This window comes from Neopsephotus bourkii, unplaced genomic scaffold (assembly GCF_033783945.1).
Source record: "Neopsephotus bourkii isolate Nb327-2 ecotype Australia unplaced genomic scaffold, CSIRO-AGI_Nbou_v1 NB_52, whole genome shotgun sequence".
Classification (NCBI taxonomy): Eukaryota; Metazoa; Chordata; class Aves; order Psittaciformes; family Psittacidae; genus Neopsephotus; species Neopsephotus bourkii.
Window position 1 is genome coordinate 874,478 of NW_026900569.1, and position 11,966 is coordinate 886,443.

The window sequence follows — 11,966 nt, forward strand, 5'->3', positions numbered from 1 at the left end:
CTGCTCTCGCTGCCCTCCTCCTGCTCCAGCTCGTTTCTTCCAGACCCCTGATGAATGCCTCTCCCATGCGCAAGCTCTCAGAGATCACCCAGCGCATCCACATGCTCAACTCCAGAGCGCAGGTAAATGCTGCTACGCCTCCTGCCTTCGCTTTGCTTTGCTTACAGAGCAGAGGAACATTATTGACCATGATAACAGTGATGTTCCTTGGTGCTCAAGGCGCTGCCACCACGGGGACCAGTGCCCACCCCTGGCTCAGTCCGCTGCATCCCACCTCCAGCTTTGGGCACTGGTTTCAGCCTGGATATTGGGTGCTCAGCCCTTGACTTGGTGGTACAAGAGGCTGCTGATACAGAGTGTATCAGGGTGTCAGTGACAGGGACATGGCATCCCGGTGCAATGTGAGCTGCCGGAGGGGCTCTGCTCTGCTCTGGTCCACAGCACCCACTGAGCACCCAGGCACCCTCCTGCCCCTTCCCCTTTAAGTGCTTGCAAGTGCTGAGCAAACCCAGCTCTCAAGTTCCCTTTGAGACAACTTGATGCAAGATGCATCTCAGTGATGGCAGCACCCAGGGTGCATCCACACCGTGTCCTGCAGAGAGGGATGGGGACACGGTACCTCTTCCTGGTGCATGGCACAGCTCCTCAGGGATGCTCTCATAACGGTGATCTCGTAATGATGGTCTTGTAATGATGGCCTCCTAATGACAGTCTCTTAATGGTGGCTTTCCCTTGTATCTCCTCCCCAGGTCCCCTGCAATGACACCCGAGTGGCTCAGGTCGCCTTCACGGACCGAAAGGTAAAAGATGCTGGAGGGGTGGAAAACGGAGCTGTAATAAGCACAGACATAGCCAGCACCATCCTCCCCACGGTGCACAGCCCACATAGCAGGGGTGCTTGCTTTAGTCACTGAGCAAGAAAGAGCTGCTTAAGTGCAGTCACCGGGGGTGATGCCAGCTGCACCCTGGGACCTGTCTCTGTCCCCAAGTCCCCCCCCCCAGGGCTGTGATTGCAGCCATATAATGGAAGAGCCTAGGGAATCACTGCGAAGCCTCCCCCAGTCGTGGACACCAGTCAGTGCCATTGACCCAACCGAGCTACACCACGGTGCTAACGACTGTCCCTGGTTCACAGCTGTCGGAGCAGGAGCTGCTGTGCCAGGCTGCCGCGGCGCTCGGCAGCTTCACGCGGTGCAGGAATGACTACGAGCCGCTCATCACCAACCTGCAGAGCCTGCACGGAGACACGGTAAGCAGCACCTGCAGCCCCCAGCCCCGGGTGCCCGTGTCCGCCTTCACACAGCACAGCCCCAGTTCAGTGCCAGCCCCTCCCCGGACTGATCAAGCTCATATTGATTGTCTATCATGGGGCCAGACTTGGGTATTGCAGGGCTGCAGGGTGATTTGCCTCCATGGGAAGAGGGGGAATGTCTCCACCAGCTCCAGCCATCCTCACACCAGTGACCATGGGGGTCAAATGCTGAGCACAGGGGCCAGGCCCTTGTCCTGAGTGTAGGACAAATTCCCAGCCCCTTGGGGCAGCATCTCCTCGTATCTCAGAGCAGCTTCCAGTACCTGAAGGGGGCTACAAGGATGCTGGAGGGGGGCTCCTTATCAGGGACTGCAGCGATAGAACAAGGGGTGATGGGTTCAGACTGAAACAGGGGAGATTTAGGTAAGATACAAAGAAGAAGCTCTTCCCTGTGAGGGTGCTGAGGCGCTGGCACAGGGTGCCCAGAGAAGCTGTGGCTGCCCCATCCCTGGCAGTGCTCAAGGCCAGGTTGGACACAGGGGCTTGGAGCAAGCTGCTCCAGTGGAAGGGGTCCCTGCCCATGGCAGGGGTTGGAGCTGGAGGAGCTTTAAGTCCTTTCCAACCCAAACCAGGCTGGGGTTCTGTCTCCCCAGCTCTGTATTATTCATTGCATTGTTCATATGGAGGCAGAGGCACAGGTACCCTGCCTAAGCTGCTACATCCTCCTGGCAGCTCTGCAGCGACTCTTTTCCCTCCCCAGAGCTGCTCCCTGAGCGATGAGAACGAGATCTACCTGCGCAACTTCTTACCGGAGCTGGGCAACTTCACGCAGGGGATGTACAGGCACCTGGCCACGCTGGCTGCACCGTGATGCGGGAGACCACCGCTGCCAGCCCCCAGCACAGGGACCCTGCTGCTGGCAGCTCTGCAATAGGGTTTGCAGAGGTTTTCTTGCTCCTCGCTGCATGCACTTCCTCAGCTCTGCCCCAGCCCTCCTAAACCCAATGCAATCCTAACAGCAAGTCCCAGTGGGAATGCCAGGGACCTGGGATCACACCGCTCTGGTGGGAAGTGTTCCCTTCCTGGCAGGCACTGGGCATCTCCCAAGCTTTCCACCCAGTCCTGTGTGTTAGACCTTACTGAAGCTCTGCAGGGAGCTCTTGTCTGGATAAGGCTGCCCTTGGTGCTCCCTTTGCAGCCCTGCGGCTCTTCCAGCTGGAACCCAGAGGGATGAGACCCCTCGGAGGGCTCCCATTCCCTGGGAGTGATAAGATCCCCCCAGGAAGGCTTTGCCCAGCCATGAGGGACCAGAGCATCATGCCTGGATGGGGCATCAGAGGAGGCTGAGCTTCTAATTCGTTCACCTTCTCCTGCAGCAGCTACCAAAACCAAAACCAAGTTATCTGCTTCCTGTTCCTCCCAGTGAAGGGAGGTTCTTCACAATCACCATCTCTTCCTAAAGAGATCGAAATCTAAGGCTGAAATGATGCGTTTGCCACTAACAAGTTACTCCAGCACGCAGGGGGGTGGCTCCTCGTGGGAGCAGAGCTGGGGAAGGGCAGCATCCGAGAGCAAGCGCCAGGAGGGGACCAGTGCAGGGAAGGAGCTGCCAGGGCTGTGCACTGCACCTCGAATGGGTCTTCTACATCGCTGGTGGGCATTTAGGATCATAGAGTTTAAGTTATTACAAGTGAAGGCTGGGGGAGGCTCTGGACCTACTGGGTGCTCATCGGCATCACACTTGTGGGGTTTATTTATTGTCATATTTTATTTAAATAACTTATTTTTATACTGCATAATCTGAAGATTAAAGGCCAGAAAAGCCCTGGCTGGTGAAAGCCGTTCTTCACTGGGGACCCACAACGTGAAGGGAAAGCCGCTCTTCAGGTCCTTTAAGTTATACCAAAGCAGGTCTGTGGAATAGTTGTATTTGAAATACTGCTACCTCATCCTCATTCCCAGTAAGAGGGAACTCTTACTGCCCCATTGCCTTTCCATGACAAGTGATTCGTAATTTATTGTTCTTCCCTCTATTTAAAGTATTTGTATTACGACAGAGTTAATATATTCAAATTACACATATTTGGATGCTTCATTTCAACCTTGCACTGATGTTATTGAAATGTCTCAGGGCTTAAGCAATAAACTACTGACAAACGAGCTCTTGCTTTATGCTGTTCATTCCCCTCTTCTCACCCTCAGCAGTTAACAGAGAGCCCCATGGGGTGCTGCCTCCTTGTTCAGCTGGCACGGGGTGGGAATGGGGTGGGAAAGGCTGGCATTTTTCATAGGATCATAGAATCGCAGGCGGGCTTGGGTTGAAGGGACCTTAAAGCTCACCCAGTTCTGACCCCTGCCACTGGGAGGGACACCTTCCACTGGAGCAGATTGCTCCAAGCCCCATCCAGGTTTCGGGGTGATAAACAGCAAATCTCCCCTGTTTGCCACGGAAAGCAAGTTTTCAAGAAAGCAAAAGGCATCAACGAACCCAACTGTTCAGTGGTGTAGGAAAACACAGGGAGAAAGGAAGGGCTGGAGGAGAGGGGATGAGCTGCGGCAGGTACAGGGCACAAAACAAAGGGGCAAAAGAGCTGCTGGGAAGCATTGTAAAGGCAGGAAACCACAACAAACGCACATGATGGGGTGTTAATCGCAGCCTTTGGATTTGCTCTGGATGCCCCTGAGCCCTATCAGCACCAGCACCAGGCATGGTGGGCAACAGAAACCAACGGCACATCCCTGCCCCTGCAGCCCAAACTTACCTGGGCACAAGTGATGCCATCTCCCAGTGCCTGCCCTGGGATGCTCCAGTTCTGGACATGGAACGCTGAGCTGGTGGTGGCAGCTTTCAGTGGAGCCCAGGGTCGGTGGCTGCAGGGACACAGGCAGGATCCTGTGCGATGGGAGATGCTTCAATCCACAGAGCACAAAGGGGAGGAGGAAAACAGAGAACACATTTCTGCAACAAGCACCTTCCTTTAGCAGGGGAAATGGCAGCGGCTTCATCCATGAAGGACGGCTGGGAGGAAGGCAAAGCTGGGGCTCTAGAAACATCCCTCCTATCCCGCACAGGCAGAGATGGGGACCACATGGAGCTGGGGCCATCACCCCTGCCGGCAATGGAGCCATCGCTGCATCAGCTGCATCCCACCCTCGGGAAAGGATGCGGGAAGAAAAGGCTGCTCTGTCACTGCCCCCTTCAACTGGGCAGGGGAGAGAAAACACAGCAAAAGGCTGGTGGGTCAGGATAAGGGCAGGGGGGAGATCACTCAGCAGTTACCGTCACAGGGAAAACGTGACTTGGGGGTATCAGTTTGTTACCAGCAAATCACTGCAGGGTAATGAGAAATAAACCCAAATCTTCCCCCCGCCCTCCCTGCTTCCCAGGCTCAGCTTCACTCCCTCCTCCCCTCCTTCTACGCTGACCCTAAGGTCTGTGGGGCTCTTGCTTTTGCATATTCTCACTCCTCCCTTTGGCTGCTGCTCCACAGGGTTTTTCCTCCCTTTCTCACTGTTATCCCATAGGTGCTGCCACCATCACTGATGGGCTCAGCTGTGGGTCCATCTTAGAGCTGTTGGCTGTAGCTCTATTGGATATGGGGACACTTCAAGCGGCTTCTCACAGAAGCCACCCATGTAGCCCCTCTGCCACCAAACCCTTGCCGCACAAACCCAACACAGCTGGTGGCTTTCCCATCACCAGTGATGCAGTTTTCCACCATGATTCAGCCCAAGTAGCTCAAAGGTTACTTTTTTCTGTTAATTTTGCATTTTCTGTTCATTTACTCCAGTTTTAGAGCTTTACACCATGATCACTGGGGAAATCACTGTCTCTGCGGGATGGGACCACACATCCATCCCCTCTTCCAGCATCCACCAGGGAGCCTCCCACCACCACCCATCCCAGTGCAGCGGGGCTGCTCTGGGCATCACAGCAGCGAACCCGGCCCCAGGGCCACCACCCACTGAGGCCACCACCTCCAGTACTTATCTGCTGCCCATCGAGATGGTGCAGGTAGGAAACGTCAGCCCTCCACCGGCAAATCCCTCACAAAGGTCTTTCTGAGTCAGTGGCACCAACTCCATCAGGGGCATTTCGCAGTTAGACAAACACAATCACTCAGTCTGGCTGCTCCCGGATCAATCGAGCACTCGCAGGCTCTTATCAAGCATCTGATGGCAAGTTGCTATTTGAGTTACAAAAACACCTATTAGTTATTACAAAACTCCAAAGTTTCCCAGCTCAGCTCGTGTCTCAGTGCGATTTCCTGCAGTGGTGCTGGTCGTGGTGGAGCAGAGCCCATGGCCTGAACCTCGCTCCCGAGCGGGGCAGGATGGGATGATGGGGAATGAGGTTCAGGCCATGGAGTGATGCTGCTTACAGAGACGCCGGGTGCTGGAGCAGAGGCACAGAACCCATTTTCCCACGTGAGCACCAGCATCAATGCCACAGGACCACGCTGCACCAGCTCCCTGCCCATCACCGTATTGCCCCATGCAGTGTCACGCTGTTTCGGGGTCCCATTCGGCCAGGAGGGCCCCATCTCTCTCTAACCCCCAGCCCCAGCAATGCCCTGCTCCTACCCAGGAGGTGTTTGTGCCCCTGCAGCCTCTGCTGCGCTTTCTGTTTCTCCCCAGCGCAAGGTGAGATAAGCAGAGACAGAAAATCACCCGCAGATGAAGGATGCTTTGCATGATCTGGAGATATTCAAATGAAACACAAGGTGGAAGAGCTCACAGGATGGACAGAGAGGAAGAAAAGGCAAAGCTCCGCTATCGGAGCGTGGTCAGATTCGGTTCAGCTGCTTTCACCTCAGGGCGTAGAGAAAGTGTTGGGATACCTAGAAATGAAGAATCCCCAAACCCGAGAGTTTACACACTTGTCTCGTACGTGACCTGACTCCTACCAGCGTTATCTTAGGGTGGAAATTTCCTATGTTGAAACGTAATGCAAGATCAGAAGAAAAGCTTGACTTTTACACCAAAGACCTGTTGTCCTAATTGGATGGGAGCAGCCTTGGAAAGTGCAGGTCAGAGAAAAATGAGATTTTTCCTACAGGTTCAGCAATTTCACAGCCATAAATTGAGATGGCTCTTCCAGAAAAGCACACCCAGGTGTCGAGCACCAAAATATCCAGAACCTGCAGCACAGGGTTCAGTGCACACAGGCCATGAGCATCCTGGTGCCCCTGCTGCTCACCTTGCTCGTGCTGTCAGGCTGCCACATGGCCGCTGTGCTCCACACCTCCAACTTCCTGAAGGAGAGCATCAGGCTGCTGGATGAGATCCTGGAGGCAAAGGTAGGGCTCGTCCTCATGGATCAGCTTTAGGGATGAGTTGTTGCATTGGGCTGGGAGAGAGCGATGCTGAGGCAAAAGCAGGCTCAGAGAGAGCGGTTCACAGCGCACTGGGGGCATGGATGGATGGATGGATGGATGGATGGATGGATGGATGGATGGATGGATGCCTGCTCACATCAGGATGGATCCATGTTAGCCCTTTCTCTGGCCTGATCGCTCCTCTCTTTTCTGTCTCCATAAAGGTCCCCTGTGACAAGATGAACGTGACGAATGTTTTTGCAGGCAACAAGGTAAGAGAGGAAAAGAGGAACTTGTCCTTGTTTGACAACAACCGTATGGCTACGATGGGCACCAGGAGAGGATGCTGGGGCAGAGGAGAGCACGGGGTGGCCAGAAGGGAGGTGTGAAGCCCTGGGAGTCCTGCAGCACCGCATGGGAGTGAGGGGCCCAGCAGTGCATCCCTGGTGCATTCATCCATCTCTGTCTCCATCTGGAGCAGCAGCGGCTGCTCCTGGCCATCCCGGAGGCACAGGGGAGGCCGGAGGGACAGGCAGGAATGGGCAGCACGGGTCTGAGCAGCACTCAGAGGTTCTCAAGCTTTTCAGAGAGGAGAGGAACTTCTTCCCTTGCCTTGGAGCAGTGTGCCACCACCTCAGAGACACCCACACGCGCCTATCGCACACGCTGGTTACACACACTATCCCTCTTTAGCCCTTATCTGGGGAAGGCTCCTCACCCAGCAGATTTAATAGCAGATAGCGAAGCCTAGCTCTCTGAAAATGCTGCCTAAGCTCAGCTCCCCGGCCCCAGAGTTCCTGTTTTCACAGAAAACCGATGCCCTCGCACCGAGCTGCACCAGCAGGCACCAGCCCAGGGCTGCAGCAGCCTCCCTGGGGGGGGCTGAGCATCCCCCGAGGGTCCCTGCACCCTCCGGCCATAGGGAAGGGCCCTGGGAGCAAGGAGAGGTGCTCAGGATGACCCAGCACACACAGACCTGTGCTCATGGGGACAGGGGGGGCACTTACTTGGTGGTGTCACTTGGTTTAAAGCTGAGGAGATCTGAGCAGGCAGGGCTTGGTGAACTCCTCCGTGCTGGGAACATCCCCAGGGAAGACAGCTGAATGGTTTCCTTATTCGCAGTGTTTCACTTACCAGCTCCTCATCTTCCATGTGTCTCTGCTACGGGGCTTTATCCCTTCAAAGCACCTGCTGGAGGCAATGTCTCCTCTTCCCGGGGGCTTCTGTTATTCCCATAGAGCCTCTGCCCCCCCACATCAGCTCCATTCGCATGGAACCCACAGGGAGCAGCTCCCTGAGCACCAGGTCCCTCAACAGGAGTGTGATGCTCTAAGCATGAGGGTGCTCACCACTGTGCCCAGCTCTGCCAGGACTTGCCACCATCACAACAGCAGCAGACTGGGGAGCTTCAGGAGGGTTTGACATCTCCTGCTGTACCCTGTACCTGCCCTTAGGGACAGAAACGTGCTACTGTCCCTGCCTGTGGCAGGGGGTGGAACTCGATGAGCTGTAAGATCCCTTCAACCCAAACCCGGCTGGGGCTCTTACTTGCTCTGGTTTAATCTGCTGTGGATGAAGCCATGACTGCACCCAAAGGTGTCTCAAAAACCACATGCATCTCTTTCCAGCAAGACAACGACCTGGAGACCTTATGCAAAGCCACCACAGTCACCTGGGAGGGCCGGAGCTGCCACAGGCACCTGGAGGGCATCTACCTCAACCTGCTCAGCCTGCTCCGGAGGAAGAGCAGAGCCTACCAGGTACCCAAGGGCCTCCCCTCCCTGCTCACAGCATCAGCTCCTCCCTCAGTCACCGCTTCTGCTTTCACCCCTTCGCCTGCAGCAGCCAGGACCACGCTGCAGCAGCAGATCCCCCCTTAGCAAACACCCTAATCCCCGCTCTGCTCTCTCCCAGGCCCCGTGCCCCGTGGCAGGAGGCAGCACTACATCCCTGGGTGATTTCCTACTGGACTTGCACAGAGCCCTCCAACGACTGGTGAAAGGGCAGAGCTTGAAGTGAGCCCCCCTTTGGTTTGTGTCCGCAACCGTGATGCTGCGTTTGTCAGAGATTATTTATAATAACTTCTTTAAATAAATGTATTTTTGCACTAAACTTGGGGGCACTGCGCAGGATGCTTCTTGGCTAGAAACTGGAGAGCTCAGAAGCATGCTGGAGAGCTTGAAGGTGCCAGGCAGAGCAGGGAGGGCCCCCCCTTGCTCCTGGTGAAATCGATCCCAGCAGAGATGCTGAGAGACGCAAGGAGAAGCTATGGCTAGGACAGAGGACAGAGGAGAACAGCAGAGCAGGGAAGAAAGAAGGGGTATTTTCAATCTGTTACATTGGAAGGGAGCAACAAGGGCCTGGAGGGGCAGCACATTAGATGGAACTGGGACTTTACAAATAAGGGGTTTTAAAGCTATGAAGCCCACTGGTTTGTAACTTCCCTTGGCACTTGGGAAGGCCCCAGGACAGGGCAGGATTTGCTTTGGGCCAAGTCATAGAATCATAGAACAGTTCGGGTTGGAAAGGACCTTAAGATCATTGAGTTCCAACCCCCCTGCCATGGGCAGGGACACCTTGTTCTAAACCATCTCACCCAAGGCCTCATCCAACCTGGCCTTGAACACTGCCAGGGATGGAGCATTCACAACCTCCCTGGGCAACCCATTCCAGTGCCTCACCACCCTCACAGGAAAGAAAGTCACTACTCAAGGGAGCTGCAGCATTACCAGAGCACAACCAACTTATTACCTAGTGCAGGAGCAGGCTGGAGGCCTTCCAGAGGAAACCGAGCTGAACATTTCCAGTGGCTGCAGGTGAATTCAGAGCATCTGCAGGAATCCAGAGCGACAGCCTTAGGGTGTAGCACAGAGACACTCTGAGGCAGAACAGTGTGAAAAGCATCTCTGCATCAGCTGTACACCTATGCCATGGAGGTGTGCAGGAAGAGGCAGAACACAGGCAGCACCCATATTCCAGTGGACAAGCTGCTGCTCCTGCAGTGCTCTAGCTCAGCTGGGCTCTCCTCTTCCTCAGGAGAGGATGGGCTTGAACAGGGGCTCACCAGTTCCTTGGAGCATCCCATTGATCTCCAGTCTTGCAAAGCATCCCCTGAGTCCTGCCCTGTCCACCTCTTCCACAAGAGCTGCGTGCCTACTGCTACAGGGCTTGGCAATGGGGTCCCCACACCCAAACTCCCTTCTCCAACTTCTCCAGTGAGTCCTGTGCATCACAGAGACACAGACTGGTTTACCCTTCCTGATGCATCTTCCGACGCAGAAAGCTGCTGTATGTGCAAAGGTATTTGAGAAACATGCACAGAGGTGCAACTAGGAATCCAGAGTTTTATTTCATGGTATGGACATGCTCCAGGGACACAATACTGATATATACAGTGTAATGAATGAAGTTAAACCATAAACCAAAGAATAACCAGAAATAAACAGAAAACCAATAAATAGGAAGACAGATCATACAGATTAGTGTTTTATCCTATATACAAGACTGGCGAAGCAGAACCGTTGAGAAGGTGAAAGCTGGACACGTGCAGACAGTGTAGTCAGTGAAAGGCACTAAGGACCATCTTCCCCTCCTCTTAAAGAAAGGATCAGGAGCAAGTTAAATACAAAACAATTCATTTACACAACATTAAACAACATAATGCACCCAAACCCCCAATGTTAAGGTCAATGGTCTGGAATGAGGGGAATCTTCTGGTAGCAAGATGCAAGGATGAGCACACACTGTATATATTATGGTAATCTGATTTTTGATAAATACTCTAGAGCCTGTACTGACCTGGGATGAGAAAGGCTGTATGAAGCTCTTAGAAAACCCCACACAAACCAAACTCCTTCTGCATTAAAACCCATCACGGACCCATGAGACATTCACAGCCCAGGGCTAGAGAGGGCCCATGTGCTAACCCTGCAAACCAGACTCCCTGGTTTCAAAGGAGTGCCCAGAACTGCAACAGGTCACACCAGTTAAAGGTGAGCCAAGCTGATAGACCCCAACCGTGATAGAGTTCCACTTTAAGTCCTCTTGTAAGAACAGATAACCTGCTCTCCAAGCCCCTCTAACAGGAGATTATAGCCAGTTTCTGCCAATTAAAGGTGTGCAAGCAGTTATTGTATTCTCTGGCCCAAGGCTCACTTAACTATGTGCAGTACTATTGTTCTCAGCAGCAGGATGGTAACTTGATTAAACTGTAAAGCATAGGCCTTTATAGTTAGGTTCTAAATACTTGAACTGCAGTGCCATGGCTCACAGTGGCATCTTTAAGCCACTGATGTCTGTCAGGTAAAAGACTTCTTAATGGTCCTTTTGAAAGCACAGTTCAGCAGAAACTCCCTTATAGACAGATCACTTAACAAAGCTTAGCACAGCAAGATGTAACACCAGGGGAATACAACAATTAGCCCTGGTTCTGAGAACTAGCACAGGCCCAAACCATGCATCTGTCTGCTTAGTCTCAGAACTGACACAAAGCCTAAGACAAAACAGCATTTAAGCTGTTTGATGGGAAGCGTGTTACCTGAGAGCCCAAGTGTATCCAAGCACTCTCAAAGGTCAGTCAGCTCTTCAAGAGCAAAGCCAAACACAGCTGAAATCCACAAAACTTGTGGGTATTTACCTCTTTCAGTGCTAGGCTGGAGAAAACAAACGCATGGGTTTGTATGTGTAACTTGCACGAATTTGGGCAACAAAGCCAGATCTTGTATGAACTTTGGTGACACTGCCCCCCAAAACAGGGCAATTCTCCTACCTCACTGTCCTGAAACACACAGCTAAAACACAACAGGGAAGAGCTTACAACTCATTTAGAACTGGACTGAATACATCTCTAGAGCAAAACGTGCCCTTGTAAGACCAGTTTTAAACTAGCACAGACCCTGTTACAGACCTGTCAGAGCCACAAGGTACATCCAGTTAAGCATCATGACCACAAGAAAGGGCTATTGACTTTTACCTACTTTAAGTACTTCACAAGAACACTTTGGTAATTGCAAACGTGGCTATGCAAGAAATCGGGACACCTAAGGAGCTGTCTTGTGCTTTCTGTCATGCTTGAGGACTCTATTTCTCCTATTAGTGATCACAGCTCTCTAAATCTCTAGGTAACATGAAGACCACAAGAAGTTACAGCTGACCACCCCCACGTGGCACAGGAGCTGTTCCAGTGCCTGCAGCTCAGAATGCCTTTTCTGTGACACAAAAGCAACGTATTAAAGTGATACGTGTCTGTTAGCAGCATAAACATCAAAGAGCAGCCACCACAAAGTAATGGTTGTTATCAGAGACCAGGATTTGCTTCCTCTCATCAGAGCACAGCCAGGAACCAGAGATGACACAGGAACACAAACAGCATCAGCTATTTCAGGGGATGATACTGT

General features: G+C 53.1%; 1 protein-coding gene across 1 annotated transcript; it reads left to right on the forward strand.

Annotated features, from left to right (window-relative positions):
* The first annotated feature begins 6,374 nt into the window (after positions 1-6,374).
* On the forward strand, positions 6,375-8,589 carry IL4 (interleukin 4). The gene is made up of 4 exons (XM_061348204.1): positions 6,375-6,552; positions 6,795-6,842; positions 8,199-8,330; positions 8,485-8,589. The coding sequence occupies exons 1-4, from the start codon at positions 6,424-6,426 to the stop codon at positions 8,587-8,589; spliced, it is 414 nt and encodes a 137-aa protein (XP_061204188.1). The 5' UTR covers positions 6,375-6,423.
* The last annotated feature ends 3,377 nt before the right edge of the window (positions 8,590-11,966 follow it).